Source organism: Delphinapterus leucas, chromosome 5 (genome assembly GCF_059928025.1).
Source record: "Delphinapterus leucas isolate spDelLeu-1000000601 "Yukka" chromosome 5, BTC_Dleu_Yukka2, whole genome shotgun sequence".
In the NCBI taxonomy this organism is placed as follows: Eukaryota; Metazoa; Chordata; class Mammalia; order Artiodactyla; family Monodontidae; genus Delphinapterus; species Delphinapterus leucas.
This window is the reverse complement of record NC_143133.1, coordinates 34,165,607-34,182,460: the sequence shown is the minus strand read 5'-3', so window position 1 is coordinate 34,182,460 and position 16,854 is coordinate 34,165,607. Positions and strand designations below refer to the sequence as shown.

The 16,854-nt window shown below is 37.2% G+C and overlaps 1 protein-coding gene across 10 annotated transcripts in view; it reads left to right on the top strand.

Annotated features, from left to right (window-relative positions):
- The window catches only part of TET2 (tet methylcytosine dioxygenase 2), a 133,818-nt gene that overhangs the window by 83,011 nt on the left and 33,953 nt on the right, over positions 1-16,854 (top strand). For 7 of the 10 annotated variants that reach the window (XM_089911617.1, XM_089911618.1, XM_089911612.1 and 4 more), the window contains 3 exons: positions 10,361-13,815; positions 15,496-15,586; positions 16,118-16,231. In XM_089911617.1, coding sequence (XP_089767743.1) covers positions 10,407-13,815; positions 15,496-15,586; positions 16,118-16,231 — 3,614 coding nt within the window. In that variant the 5' untranslated portion in view covers positions 10,361-10,406. Of the gene's footprint in view, positions 1-10,360; positions 14,130-15,495; positions 15,587-16,117; positions 16,232-16,854 lie in introns of those variants that run through there. The other 3 variants (XM_022567067.3, XM_089911619.1, XM_089911620.1) reach the window with 2 other exon arrangements.

Sequence of the window (16,854 nt, the reverse complement as noted above, 5' to 3'; positions counted from 1 at the left end):
TAAATGCATAGTGGTGAAATGAGATGCTGATCCATTTGCACACTAATGTGCTATTTTTAAGTCATGCATCATAGCATCTTCAAAGAGGCCTGTCATAATTATGATGGATTAGACTGCAGAGTCAGTCCTAGATGCAGTAATTGTTTCACAGATGCTGCCGATGTGACTTGAATTCATAATAAATTATTGTCAGAGAGGCAGGAGAAGGAACAAAATCAAATACCAAAGAAAAACTGCTGTGGCTAAAACCTGTTTTGGTCTTAGGAAACCAAAATGTTAGCTACTAGTCAAAAGGCTAGTATTTTCAACTGAGATAAACAGACTTCATAAACGTGTACCTCTGACACTGAGGATGCAGGTTGACATACTTGGCATTTTTACTTAAAGTTCTCAAGCTCTATCTCAATATATTTCTTTCTCTCCCTCTCCCTAATAGCTTATGAAAAATTATTCTGGAGCATTAGCTGAAATCATAGAGTGACCATAACATATTCTTGCACATTTCTATTGCCTGGTTATAATTTGACGGTTAGAATTTCCAGAAAAAAAAAATTGGTGGTATTTATAGCAGACAAAACTACTCTTTTTGGTTCCTTAGAAGGCCATACTTCATGGGGTGTATTAGGCTGTTAGAATAAAGGGAGAAACATAAATAATATGACTAGTAAGATCTAAATTATGACATTTTGAACTGTGATTTAATTAACACCTGTCATTTAGGTAAATAATTTCTAAAACTACCTCTTTAGGCTTTGACAAAATGCCAAAGCTGGTTTTAGAATTTGAGTGTTATATTTAGTCCATTCTTAAAGTTTAAGTCACATTCTTAAAGTTTAAGTTTAAGCCTTTTTGGTAAACCTATAAAGAAACTTCATGCTTTACCACATAATCAAAAACTGTGCGTGTATGTGTGTATGTATACAATTTAGGTAATGAGTTACTTATTACATTTTGATTAGGGAAGATAACAGAGCAGTTAAAGCAGATGAATATATGCCATGTCTTTTCCTAAATTAAGGATTCAATAGCCAGAAAAGTTTCCATAAGTCATTTATTGAACATTACTAGTTTTTTTAAAAACGCATTGAGTTTTTTACATAGTCTCCTCTGTACCTGGTAACTACTGATATATATGCATTCTACTTAGGACACTAGTTCTTCTGCCTCACTGATGTTGATAGATATGTTTGGCGAACACTCATTGTCATTCTTTTAAAACTTAGTGGGACACGTATTTCTCTCTTATTATGGTAAGAGGGAAATGAAGTTAAATTTCATGAGAGAAATTTGGGTTGATGTCATGCAGACCCTGACAGCTGGAAGTGTTTATCCCCTCTCCTGTACTCCTGTGGCACTTGAACAGTCACAATGTGTCACCGTAACCACAGTCCGGGGCAGTGCAGAACCTGTGCCTCTTTGTCTTTGCTCCACCCCAAAGCACTTGCACTGAGTGGGGATTCAGCTGATGCTAGACTGAATACACAAATGAACTAATGCAAGTTGAGCTCCAGTTCTCTCAATGACATTACTAGGGAAAATTTATAAATTGTGCTCGGATATTTTAGAGAAGAATCATCAGCATTCCAGTGTCAATTAAAAAGGTAATCTAGAAAGGTAGCAAGGACGGGATCAGAATAACTCTGTGGCAACTTCAAATTCCATGTACTAAACGTTTACATCTCCTTTTTTGTTCTATTCCAATTCACACAAAGAAACAATACCTTGATGAAATACATGCACAATGCCTTTAATCATGCTAATAATTACAGTCCTACAGATATGTAAAAAGAATATTTTTTTATCCTAAGCCTGAAAAAAACTAAAATGTTGGCGAAGTGTGAATTTATTAACAAAATAAGACCTACTCCTTGAATTATGCATTTTTCTTAATATTATGTGGCAGGAAGAGCTTCTGTGGAGCTGCCAGTCTAGACCCTGTGGGAGCAATTATTTTGATGCCTAACTTGAGCAAATTGCTCAGTTTTTACATCTGTAAAATGAGAGAGTAAAACTAGATTCTTTCTTATGCTCTGAAATGTTTTGTACATTGTTACAACCATGAACTTCACATTTATCACTCATTTTGAATAAGTAATTTTTAAATTTCTTAGCCTCCCAAAAGTTTAAAATGCTGTTCAGTAATTCTGTGGGCAAGAGCGCTTTGTCCACTACTATTGTGGAAACAAGGAAGACTACCCAAATAATATGGCATGTATTTGTTCCTGGGGAACTTTCATTCTATTTCCAAAAAAGAAGAAAAGAAAGAAATATGATTTGTTAATATTTTGGTAGCCCTAACAGTAGTGTACCTAGAACCAGCTCTTAACAGTTTGCAAGAGCAGATTGTGAAGTTTTCAGGAATTTTGTGAGCTGGCGGTTGAGAGCTTGAAATCAGCCATCATCTGTAAGAACATCTCTTAAGGAATATGTTAAAAGCTCACTGTTCATTTTGAAACTGTAACTAAATGCTATAACATCAAGTGTTGACACCATGAAAAACAACACTGGGTAAGCTTAACCAATCATCCTTTCCAGGTTGACCAAAGGCTCTTCTGCCTATGCCCTTGCATATAAACTTCATAACAGTTTTAAGAAAATATTAGTGCCTTAGTTTTGACTGGCCAATGTCCTTGTAGGTGAGTCACTGTCCCTACTGTAAAAATTGAGTCTTGTTCTAAAATGAAAATTCTCTCTCCTGATTTTTATAGACATAAATTTATTTGGCATTAACTATATTACAATTTTATTTGGTATAAATTACCATATACAAACCTCCAAGAGCTGGCATTACTTTAAAAACATTTGAATACTGTTAACAGTATGGAGGTTCCTTAAAACACTAAAAATAGAATTACCATATGACCCAGCAATCCCACTACTGGGCATATACCCTGAGAAAACCATAATTCAAAATGACACATGCACCCCAATGTTCATTGCAGCTCTATTTACAGTAGCCAGGTTGAAAACAACCTAAATGTCCAATGACAGATGAATGGATAAAGAAGGTATGGTACATATATACAATGCAATATTACTCAGCCATAAAAAGGAAGGAAATTGGGTAATTTGTAGAGATGTGGATGGACCTAGAGTCTGTCATGCAGAGTGAAGTAAGTCAGAAAGAGAAAAACAAATATCGTACATCAGTGCATATATGTGGAATCTAGAAAAATGCAACAGATGAACCTGTTTGCAAGGCAGGAATAGAGACGCAGACGTAGAGAACTGACGTGGACATGGAGGGTAAGGGGAGGGTAGGACGAATTGGGAGATTAGGATTGACATACCCTACCATGTGTAAAATAGGTAGCTAGTGGGAATCTGCTGTGTAGCACAGGGAGCTCAGCTCAGTGCTCTGTGATAACCTAGATGGATGGGATTGGGGGGAGGGAGGTCCAAGAGGGAGGGGATATATGTATACATATAGCTGAATCACTTTGTGATACAGCAGAAACCAACACAACATTCTAAAGTAATTATACTCCAATAAAAAAAAAATTGAACATTCAGTTTCACAATGAAATAGTATCCTGATCAGTACTATACATCATATTAATTATATGTTCTTGAGTGTAGGAAAAAATGAAGGATATTTCATTTGAATCTCAAATCAATTACGAGAATTCAAAATATTTCTGATATCAGTCATGTAAAAGAGCAGATCTGAATGAATAGAAACTATTTCTATTCTTAGTCTCTGAGGAGCAAAAGGAATGCCATACAAAAATATCTCTATAGCAAAAATTTACATTCATTCATTCAAAAAAAAACTTAAACTATGGAAAAAGTTTCCCTATTCCCCTCAATTTGTAAAAATAACCTGTTAACTCTATTTTCACAGATTAGCAGGTAGATATCTACAAAAAATTATCTTGGAAGATTTGTTTTATATATGTTATTGACTTTTATAAGCTTGAAAAAACTTTGTATATTTATATGCCCTGTAAAAATTATAGCATGAAAGCTTTTTCAGTATTTCTACAGTGATCAAAATGAACAGGTCTCATTTCTTTCTTTTTTCATTAAAAATAAATAATGCTTCCAATATCAGTATAAAGGCACTAGGTGATTATAAGAGTGCTGTTGCAAGAAGGTTACTGGATTGTGTAATATTCTGGGGTGTATACACAAAAAGTGTGGTTTGGCCACAGAAAGAAGTCAGAAGTCAAAGAAAATATTTCTTTTTTCTCCCTCTAAAATTGCACTTTATTGGTTTAAATATTCTGAATTAGATTCATAGACCAATAACAAATAATCCTCAAATAACAAGTTATCCTCATCCAAAAATGGAAAAATAATATACAATTTTCCTGTCCTCCCTGAAAAAGTTAACCATTTAACTTTTTACATCTGATGGTTGTATTCAGTAAAGGAATTGCTGTCATGGACAGAATAGTTCTAATAATAGAATTAGTGTTTAAAAATGGCTATTGTGTTTAAAACTCCATATTGAAAAAAAATTGTCACCTTCATTCTTCTTAGAAGCTATTATTATGCTCATAAAAGATTTGCAAACTCCATCCATTGTAATTCTGCCCTTGACACTTTGAAGAATGTCCAAATTATGTGGTATGGATCGTAATAGAGAGTAATGTGTTAAATACTTTTTATATAAATATTTTTATCTAAAAAATTAAGTAGGACTATATATTGTATACAGAGACTACAAGTTTTTATATAATATATAACAACATAATGTACATGTAAATACATTTTGTTTGGTATATGTGTAAATCAGTTTTACAGTTGCCAAAGGGAAGCATTTTTTGCTGTAGTGTTTAGAAAGCTAATTGACCTAGTCTGTGAAGAATTATCTAAGCTTCTGTCTATGCTTCTTACTTAATTTTTTTAGTTGAAGTATAGTTATTTTACAGTGTTGTGTTAGTGTCAAGTGTACAGCAAAGTGATTAAGTTATACACACACACACACACACACATTCTTTTTCAGATGCTTTTCCACTGTAGGTTATTCTAGGATAGTGAGCCTAGTTCCTCGTACTACACGTTAGGTCCTTGTTTACCTACTTTATATATAGCAGTGTGTACGTCCCAATCTCCCCTACCTCACCCTTCCACCCCCACCCCCCTGCTATTCCCTTTGGTAGCCATAAGTTTGTGAGCCTATTTCTATTTTGTAAATAAGTTTATTTGTATCATTTTTTAAGATTCCACATATAAGTAACACCATATGATATTTGTCTTTCTCTGTCTGACTTACTTCACTTAGTATATGATAATCTGTAGGTCCCATCCATGTTGCTGACATTATTTCATTCTTTTTTAATGCCTGAGTAGTATTCCATTGTATATATGTACCACATCTTCTTTATCCATTCATCTGTCGACGGACATTTAGGTTGTTTCCATGTCTTGGCTATTGTAAATAGTACTGCTAGTAACATTGGGGTGCACGTATCTTTTCTAATTAGAGTTTTCTCTGGGTATATGCCCAGTAGTGGGATTGCTGAATCATATGGTAATTCTATTTTTAGTGTTTTAAGGAGCCTCCATACTGTTCTCCATAGCGGCTATACCAATTTACATTCCCACCAACAGTGTAGGAGGGTTCCCTTTTCTCCACACCCCCTCTAGCATTTATTATTTGTAGACTTTTTGATGATGGCCATTCTGACCTGTGTGAGGTGAAACTTCATTGTAGTTTTGATTTGCATTTCTCTAATAATTAGCAGTGTTGAGCATTTTTTCATGTACCTATTGACCATTTGTATATCCTCTTTGGAGAAATGTCTATTTAGGTCTTCTGCCCATTTTTTTACTGGGTTGCTTGGGATTTTTTTTTTTTTTATTAAGCTATATGAGCTGTTTGTACATTTTGGAAATTAAACCCTTGTTGCATCCTTTGCAAATATTTTCCCCCATTTTCTAGGCTGTGGGAGGAGGAAGTCTTTAGCTGGCCTGTCTGCTGATGGGTGGGGCTGTGTCCCCACCCAGTTAGTTGTTTGGCCTGAGGCGTCCCAGCACTGGAGCCTGCAGGCTACTGAGTGGGGCCAGGTCCTGGTGCCAAAATGTCAGTCTCTGGGAGAGCTCATGCAGATGAATTCCCCCCTCTCTATCCACCACCAGTCCCCCAGGAGTCCCTCCGAGACCAGCAGATAGGTCTGTCCCAGGCTCCTATCAAATTGCTGCTTTTGGCCTGGGTCCCGGTGTGCATGAGATTTTGTGTGCACCCTTTAAGAGTGAAGCCTCTATTTCCCCCAATCCTGGGGAGCTCCTGCAATCAAGCCCTGCTGGCCTTCAAAACCAAATGCTCTGGGGGGCTCTTCTTCCCCGTGCTGGACGCCCAGGGTGGGGAGCTCAGAACTCTCACTCCTATGGGAGAACCTCTGTAATATAATTATTCTCCAGTTTGGGTTCATTCACCTTGGGGGATATGGAATTTGATTACATTGGGAGTTCGCCTCTCCTACCAGTCTCTTTGTGGCCCCGTCTTTATGTCTTCAGCTGTAGAGGATCTTTTCTGGTAGGTTTCAGTCTTTTTCAAGGATGGTATTTCTGCAGATTGTTGTGATTTTGGTGTGCTCTTAAGAGGAGGTGATGTTAGGGTCCTTCTATTTCACCATCTTGGCCGCTTTCCTATGCTTCTTAATTTTTCAAAAGTGGTAATGCCCCTGATTTTGGAGAAGCTCCGTACATCAAAGACTACAAATCAATTTTCATGATTCTGGAAACTAAAGGTTTTTTTATGAAAGGTTATTGATAATTAAGAGTATTGGTTTAGCTCAGAGCTACCCAATAGAAATACAACATAAGCCACATACCGCATTTAAAGTTTTCCAGTATTCACATTAAAACAAGTAAAAAGAAACACATGAAATGTAATGATATATTTTTTACTTATTATATCCAATATAGCACAGTTTCAGCATGTAATAAATATTTTTTAAAATTGAGTTATTTTATGTTTTTTGGTCCACACTAAGGTCTTTGTATGTATACTTACAGAACATCTCAATTTGGACTAACCACGTTTCAAAGGCTCAATGGCCATTTGTGACTAGTGACTATGCACATCTAGCCCATCTCTTAACATTTGAAAGGAAGTAGGTCTAGCAGAAATAAAGATATCACTTTGTTCTGTTATTTTTATTTGTCATTAGGAATTATGACCTTTTGATTTAAGTGTTATTTATTAATATACATGCCTAAGAGTTCCAAAATGACACAGTTAAAAACAATCTCCCTCTCAGTACTATTCTCCAGCCTCCCCATTCCCTTTCCTGTAGGCAAAGTGTTATAACCAGTCTGTTGTATATTCTCCCAGAGCTGATTTTATTTTTATTTTTGTAAAGGTACAGGTTGTGGCATTCTTATACATACTGTTCTGCAGCTTTCTTTATTTCATTTAATTACTTGGAAATACTTCATCTGAAAATATAGGTTGTTTCCAAACTTTGCTAGTGCAAAACACTGTGCATACATGGTTTAACAAATATGTGCATATTTGTTAGATGAGAGTTTAAAACTGAAGGATCAAAGGAAGTTTCTACGAAATTCTGTAGATATTGCTAAATCCTCCTGTATGGTATTCGTATTAGTTTTGGCTCCTGAGAACTACGTGACAACATGTCTGTTTCCCCATATGCTTGCCAACGTAGTGTATTATTAAAGTTTTTGTTCGTTGCCAATTTGAAAAAAAAACTGTACTTGTTGCAGTCTTAATTTGCATTTCTTTTTATAAGTTCTGATGGACATTTTAAAAATATTTAAAAGCCACTTGCATTTCATTTTCTGTGAACTGTCCATGTCCTTTGCTCATTTTTTCCTGTTCGATGGTTGGTCTTTTCCCTGTCAATGTGTATGAGTCCTATATATTAAGTATTATGTAACTTTTAACTTTGCTGTGGGTTTATTTTTACATGCACAAAGTTTATTGAACTTCCTCATCTTTTATGGCTTCTAGATTTTGTGTCACAAAGAACTTGTCCAGTCATTCGATTATTTTTTTTAAGTTTTCTCAGGCTGTTTTTAATTTTTTTAGGGTTTTGTTTTCCATATTCAGAATTTAAATCCATCTAGAATACATTTTGGTACAAGATATAAAGGGCCGATCCAACTGTATCATTTTTTCAGAAAACTATTCCATTGTTCTAATATATTTATTTGAAATGCCATCATTACCTCATACTATATTTCTATGTGTGTTTGAATCTATTTCTGGACATTCTATTCTATTCCATTGGTCTTATAAACACTCTATTATCTATTTATGTGCAAGTACGAGCTGTTTTAAGTACAGTAGAGCTTTTGTTGCTTTTTAATATCTTTCCATTTGGCTCCTACCCTGCCCGAGCCCCATTATGACTCTCTTTCAGATTATTCCTGGTTATCCAATTTGTTTATTTTTCCACATGAACTTTAGAGTCAGCTTCTTAATAACTCAACCCATTCTTTTAGTATTTTTATGAAAATACATTAAATGAATAGATTAATTTGACAACTATACAAGAACATATTATATTTTTCTACTTGTTCTGTTTTTGTGTTTGGGTATCCCTCAGTATTGTTTTAACGTTTTATTCAGATAGGTCTTTCACATTTCTTTTTAAGTTTGTTCTTAGTATTTTAAAAATATTTTTTCTATTACAGTTTTTTATTCCACCATAGCTTCTGACTGGTTGTTGCTTTTAGGTACCAAGGCTGTTATTTTTTTTTTCTAGCTACTTTACTGTCGTCTGTAACAGTTTTTCAGTTGATTCTCTTGGTTGGCCAGTATACAATCTTATTCTCTGCAAGTGATAACTTTAGTGTTGCTTCCCAGTGTTTGCTTCTTCCTCTGTTTCATTTGTCTTGGTTAGTAAGCAATGGCTATTTTAATAGAGCTTTTTTATAGCCCAAAGGGAAAATAGTCTTGATTTTTTTTTTCCTACTTATAGCCTTAAAATAAATTTAATGAGAAAAACTGTGGGAAAATAAAGCATGACTCTATAATGAATGGGGCAGCATTCACTTTATATAATGGATTATTTTTGCTTTTCTGGTGCCCATTTCTTCCTGCTTTCCCTGTCATTTTGGACTTTGAAATCTCCATCAGTATTGATCTCGAAAAGTTTGAATGAATGACTGAATAAAGAAATGATCGATCACAAGATGAGCAAATTTATATCAGTCTAGTGAAACTGATTGGATGCTCACTCTGAGCACAGAGATAAATAGAGTAGGATATGTTTAAGGAATTCGCAGTCCAGTAAGAGAGAGTAAACAAAATACAGTTGAATGTGATATGTTCAGCAGTAGACCATATACCAGATCAAAAAGCGGGATAAAACTGGGAGTGAGTAATTCTTTTGGAAAATCAAGGAAAAAATTCTAGGGGAGGTGATCTGAGACAGTTGTAACCAGACGCAGGAGTCACAGGGCACAATAAGAGGACTAGGAAGGCAGTCTAGGCAGATAAAACAACAGCATGGAGGTCTGAAACAGCTTGCAATGTTTGGGTATTTATAAGCTGTTGTTATAGTTGGAGTATAATCTGTGGGAGCAAGGAGGAGGACAGAAAAATAGAAACCTGCATATGAAAAACCATTTATATTAGGCAGGAATTCTCAAAAGAAGTAGGCAGCCAGATCTTGTAGAGGAAAATATAGAATCACTTAGAAAAGGCATTTTATAAACTACACTTTCACCCCTACCCCCTCCCCTGGAATGTCAACGCTGCAGAGACTGTGCCTTATCTTCCAGGTGTGTCTGGGTAAAGAGTTTGAGAACTACGAATGCAGGCAATATGGAGTCAATAAAGTGTGTTAAGAAGGGTATGACATCAGATTTGCCTTTTAGAACATTCCCTTTGATAACAGTTTGAAGGATCCTTGAAGGACTGGGGAGAGGACAGGCTGGGCTCAGGAGAAATCTTTAAAAAACTATTACAGTAGATAATGAAGCAAGATAATGTAGATCTGGCTACCTAGTGGCAGTGAAGATGATTCAACGAATACATAGGAAATGGAATTGATAGAACTTAGCAAATGATTGGATATGTAAGGTGCTAGAGAAGAAAGAAAGGAGGTCGTCTTTCTCTATTGTTTTTAGCATTTTGACAAAAAGAATTATTTGGGAAGGAAGTTGATACTATTTACTAATACAGTATGAACTTCCCACATTAGCTGTTGATTTTGATCTTTGTTTACTGTGACCATAAATATTTCAGAGTTGCTGGTAAGACAAGAATAATCCTTTCCTGAGTAGCTCTTGGCTGTCACTCCGAGACATGAAAATGAGTATCACAGTTTGCTATGTCTAGGAATTCCAGTATTATTAATGCCACAATTCTTCTCTAAGGTGTACTGTTAGTGTTAGATATATATTAATGTACTTTAATTTTTGTTTCCATACGCTTTAGAATTCATTCAGAGGGCAGCCTTGTGGATGGCCCCGAAGCAAGCCTGATGGAACAGGATAGAACGAACCATGTTGAGGGCAACAGACTGAGTCCATTCCTGATACCATCTTCTTCTCCCATTTGCCAGACAGAACCTCTGGCTATAAAGCTCCAGAATGGAAGCCCATTAACCAAGAGACCTTATCCAGAAGTAAATGGAGACACCAAGTGGCAGTCTTTCAAGAGTCATTATGGAATACCCCACATGAAAGGAAGTCAGAATAGTCGCGTGAGTCCAGACTTTATACAAGAAAGTAGAGGGTATTCCAGATGTTTGCAAAATGGAGGGATAAAGCGCACAGTTAGTGAACCTTCTCTCTCTGGGCTCCATCAGAACAAGAAACTGAAACAAGACCAAAAGGCCAATGGAGAAAGAAAGAACTTCGGGGAAAGCCAAGAAAGAAATCCAGGCAAAGGCAGCAGTCAACCCAATGTCTCCGATATGAGTGATAAGAGAGAATCTGTTAGCTCTGCAGCCCAAGGAAATGAAGTTAAAGATTTCACTGTTTTTTCATCACATAACTGCAGTGGATCTGAAAATCCAGAGCTTCAGATTCTGAACCAACAGGAGGGGAAACATGCTAACTACCACGACAAGAACATTGTATTACTTCTTAAAAATAAGGCAGTGCTAATGCCTAATGGTGCTACAGTTTCTGCCTCTTCCATGGAAAACACACATGGTGAACTCCTGGAAAAGACGCTGTCTCAATATTATCCAGATTGTGTTTCCATTGCGGTGCAGAAAACCACATCTCACATACATGCCATTAACAGTCAGGCTACTAATGAGTTGTCCTGTGAGATCACTCACCCATCGCATACCTCAGGGCAGATCAATTTCCCACAGACCTCGAACTCTGAGCTGCCTCCAGAGCCAGCTGCAGTGGTGACTGAGGCCTGTGGTGCTGATAGTGCCAGTATACCAGCTGCAGTGCTAGGGGCCTGTCCCTTTCAGAAACCAGAGCAACGAAAGTCAGTTTTTGAGATATGCCCGTCTCCGGCAGAAAACAGTAACATCCAAGGAACCACAAAGCTAGTATCTGATGAAGAATTCTGTTCAGGTTCCAGCAGCAATTTGCAGGCTCCTGGTGGCAGCTCTGAACGGTATTTAAAGCAAAATGAAATGAATGGTGCTTACTTCAAGCAAAGCTCAGTGTTCACTAAGGATTCCTTTTCTGCCACTACCACACCACCACCATCACAATTGCTTCTTTCTCCCCCTCCACCTCTTCCGCAGGTTCCTCAGCTTCCTTCGGAAGGAAAAAGCACTCTGAATGATGGAGTTTTGGAAGAACACCATCACTACCCCAGCCAAAGTAACACAACTCTTTTAAGGGAAGTGAAAATAGAGGGTCACCACGAGGCACCACCATCCCAGAGTCCAACTCCCTCTACACAAGTATCCAAGCCCTCTCCGATGCTTCCAGAAAGGCCTCAGAATTATTGTGTTAACAAGAATGACATACGGACTCCAGGGACAGTGACGGTTCCATTGTGTTCTGAGAAAACAAGACAACTATCAGAACGTCTCAAACATAACCCACCAATTCTTGGTAGCAGTGGAGATGCACAGGACCACTGCCAGCAGTTGATGGGACACAAAAAGCAAGAGATCTTCAAGAGTCAAGACAAGGAACAGACACGAGACCCTGTGCTCCCAACACAGCCCTATCTGAAACCAGGATGGATTGAATTGAAGGCCCCTCACTGTCATCAAGCAGAATCCCATCTGAAATGTAATGAGGCAACCCTGCGGTCAATTCTTCAGTATCAGTCCAACCCCTCCCATCAAATGACCTCCAAACAATACACTGGAAATTCCAACGTGCCTGGGGGGCTCCCAGGGCAAGCTTACACCCAGAAAATAATGCAGCCGGGGCAGAGACCACCAAGGTACCAAGCTGAGATGAATCAAGGGCAGTCTCAAGGTACAGTGGACCAGCATCTCCAGTTCCAAAAACCCTCACTCCAGGTGCACTTCTCCAAAACGGACCCTTCACCCGAAGCTCACAGACAGTCAGTCTGTGCCCTGAGGTGTCATTTCCAACAAAGACCAGATCCCCAAACTGAGAAACTCATGCCCCCAACATTGAAACGGCACTTGAATCAACAGGCTTCTGAGACTGACCCATTCTCAAACTCACACCTTTCACAACATAAGCCTCATAAGCAGGCAGCACAAACACAACCATCCCAGACTTCACATTTCTCTCAAAACCAGCAACAGCAGCAAAAACTACAGATGAAGAATAAGGAACAGATGCCCCAGACCTTTTCTCATCCCCAAGGCAACAATGATCAGCAAAGAGAAGGATCATTCTTTAGCCAGATTAAAGTAGAAGAATGCTTTCGTGGTGAAGATCAACATTCAAAATCAAGTGACTTCCAGACTCATAATCCCCAAGTGGGACTGGAGCAAGTACAGAATATGAATAGTATAAATTCCCCCTATGGTCAGATCTTGAAGTCAAATGCAAGCAAAGTGCAGATTTCTTGTTCAAACAATATACACGTAGTTCCAGAAAATAAAGAACAGACTGTAAATTCTGAACTCTTTGCAGGAAACAAGATCCCAAACTCACATCACATGCAATATTTTCCAAATAATGTGACCCCAAAGCAAGATGTTCTTCACAGGTGCTTTCAAGAACTAGAACAGAAGCCTCAACAAGCTTCAGTTCTACAGGGATATAAAAACAGAAACCAAGATATGTCTAGTCAACAAGCTGCACAGCTCGCTCAGCAAAGGTACCTGATGCAAAACCAAGCAAATGCGTTCCCTTTGCCCAATCAGGCAGGAAGTCACATTCAGACCCTGCCCCAGAAGGACATCCAAAAGCATGCTGCTCTAAGGTGGCACCTTTTGCAGAAGCAAGAACAGCAGCAAACACAACAGCTCCAAGCTGAGTCTTGCCATAGTCAGATGCAAAGGCCAATTAAAGTCGAACCGGGATCCAAGCCCCACGCCTGTATGCGCCTCATGTCAGCACAGCCAGAAAACAAAATGTGGAAAAAGATACCCAAGCAAGAGATTCCACCTCCGAGCTGTGATAACATGCAGCAGCGGAGCATCCTTGAGACCATGGAGCAGCATCTGAAGCAATTTCAGGTCAAATCATTATTTGACCATAAGGCTCTTACTCTAAAATCACAGAAGCAAGTAAAAGTTGAAATGTCAGGGCCAGTCACAGTTTTAACTAGACAAACCACTGCTGCAGAACTTGATAGCCACACCCCAGCTTTAGAGCAGCAAGCAATGCCTTCCTCAGAAAAGACACCAACCAAAAGAACAGCTGGTTCTGTTCTCAATAATTTTTTAGAGTCACCTTCCAAATTACTAGATACTCCTATAAAAAATTTATTGGATACACCTGTCAAGACTCAGTATGATTTCCCATCATGCAGATGTGTAGGTAAGTGCCAGAAATGTACTGAGACACATGGTGTTTATCCAGAATTAGCAAATTTATCTTCAGATATGGGATTTTTCTTTCTTTTTAAAAACTTTGAGTCTGGCAGCAACATGTGAAGGCTCATAAAAACCTGAAGCTTACATTTCTTGTCTTTAAATTACAGATGCTTGTGCTGTGCAAGAGAGAACTTCACTTACATTCAGTTTTTCAAAAAAATTAAAAAATTGTGCATGCTCATTTGTCCCTCCCTTCAAACCGTTTAAAACATAAAGGTATCTGTTTTAGCCTAATCAATCTAGTTAACTCTTTGTATATCTCCTGGAGAGATAGCCAGGCAGTAAAAACACCTCGTTAAAATGAGAAAATAACTGCCCTATGCAAACTAATGTAGGAGCTTTTAATATTTTTTAATTGAAGATTGAATGTATTAGTAGTTTTACAAGATTAACTTTTATAATAGATAAGGGGACATTATCATCTTCTGTCTTGGTGACTTAGGGGAAATTTTAATGCCAAAGTTCTGAATATTCATAAAGTTGCCCTTTCTCCGTGTATGCATTTGAAACATTGTGTGATTTATATTTGATATTTTCTCTTTAAAAGTTTCATCTTTTTGATAAAAAATATGCTATTTCCCTTTCTTTTTTTTAAACAAGCATCTTTTTGTTAAAATTCAAGATGCATGATAGGTCTGTTGGAATAGGGAAACCTTTTGCTGACTGATGCAGTTATATATATATATATATATATATATATATATATAAAAAGATCTTAATTATAGCTACTCAGCTTGGATACAGTAGAAGACATTTGTAAAAACCAGCGTTCAACTAATGTGGCTAATGGTCCACCCACTTTATGGTATTCCTCTTAAAATGGTACACTCCACATTTTATAGAAGGATGGAGGGAAGATCCGTACTGCCCCTTTGTGTGTGGGTAATATTATTGCCTCACTGGCCTAATGTGCCACACATGCCATAGACAACATTGGGTAAGTTATACTCATCTTCACACCCTTCTCCTATCATACCAACCTTTTCTCCCCACTTTTCATCTTTGATAGTGTACAAGAGCCTCTTCCTTTTATCTGACCCTCTCTTCAATATTTTCTCTCATCATAAGTTGTTCTAAAGTAGTATATACAATATGGGTCTGGATTGAATGTTCTTATTTTCAAAACAGAGTAATCGAATATTCTGGGGAAACGAGAGGAGAAAAAGGTATCTTGACAATAAACTGAACAAAATCCTGGGGGTGAGATAGGACAGGAAATTTTATTTTTAATCTTTTAACATCCAAATAACAGGCAGGCTTCTAGTAAGCTGTAATTTTTTTTCTTCAGTTTAAAAGATTGGACTGTAGTTGATATTACATATAATATATTCTAATTCCCTCACTGTCTATTTAGTTCCACTTACTTGATTTAAAATAATTCCTTATCCCATATCTGAAATGCAATTTAATATATTTTTATCCAACAGGCAGAATGGACATATACTTAATTATTTGGCACATTTTCTAATAGATTAGTCCATCAGTTTACTCATTTTAAGGAAAAAAATGTTTAAAGTCACATTTAGGACCCTTAATGTACAGGTGGGGGATAAGCTTTGTGGATGTAGCCTTTATATTTAGTATAATTGAGGTCTAAAATAATAATCTTCTATTATCTCAACAGAGCAAATTATTGAAAAAGATGAAGGTCCTTTTTATACCCATCTAGGAGCAGGTCCTAATGTGGCAGCTATTAGAGAAATCATGGAAGAAAGGTAATTAACGCAAAGGCACAGGGCAGATTAACGTTTATCCTTTTGTATATGTCAGAATTTTTCCAGCTTTCACATACAAAGCAGTAAACAATTGTAAATTGAGTAATTATTAGTAGGCTTAGCTATTCCAGGGTTGCCAACACTACACACTGTGCTATTCACCAGAGAGTCACAATATTTGACAGGACTAATAGTCTGCAAGCTGGCATAGGCTGCCCACTTTGAGATGGATGCCAGAAAACCCAGGCATGAACAAGAACCAGCCAGCCAGCCTGCTAGGCACAAGGGTGCTGGCACAGGCTGCAAAGAGAGCGCCCACTCTGGTTTTCCCACTCGATGATAAAAAAGGGAAAGGGGGGAAAGGTGGTATAAGAAAGGACCCATTGAGTCAAATTCACCTAGAGTTATAAATGAGTAGTTATCTCCAAGGAAGTTGTCCATTAGTATGAGCAGAGGGCAAGAGTGATATACTGAATAGAAATAGAGACAGATTCTATTTATAGCTGCATTTTTTTTTTTTTTACCTGTCAGTCATAGGTATGCAAGTACTTACCTGAATCTACACAGTTACTCCTGCATGTCATCTTGCAGACTTGAAGACTGTTATGAGCAAGATAATCAATGCAGAGAGAGACTTTCATATAGGTATCCACAGCTCTGAGCTGTTATTACGCTAGGGTGCCTTTTCTTTAAGAGGTAGGCATTTTTATCATTAAAATACATTAGGAAACATTCTGGGCAGCAAGGACATATTCCATATCATTGTTGCCCCAAATTCAAATTATTCATTTCTAAATGAGCACATAGAAATTCACTAAATAATTGTCTAGTAGCCTGGCAGAAATAGTGAATTTCCCTAAGTGCCCTCTTGTATTAGCAAGGAGTAAGTAGTGCTTTGGTTATAAGGGAAAATATAATCTATTTCTAGAATTATCCTATATTTTCAAAATTGCTGGATACTGGTTATTTGCCAGCCTTTTAAAAAAATGAGAGATTCTTAGAGAAACAGTCCTAACTAAAATGAGTCCCCAAGTTTTAAAATAACTAAATTTAGTAAAGGACAAATAGTACGTTATTTTAGAAGACTGAATTTAACAAACTTTAAAAAGTTTTGTGCTTTGTGAAATTATGTATAAAAATAAGCTTTCCCATTATTTTTACCCATCATATAATTTCAAAATAGTTCATTACAATTATCAGTATATTTTGATACTGAAGAAATACAAGGCTTAAAGTCTACTATCCAGTTTGCTTGGCTTAGTTCTGTT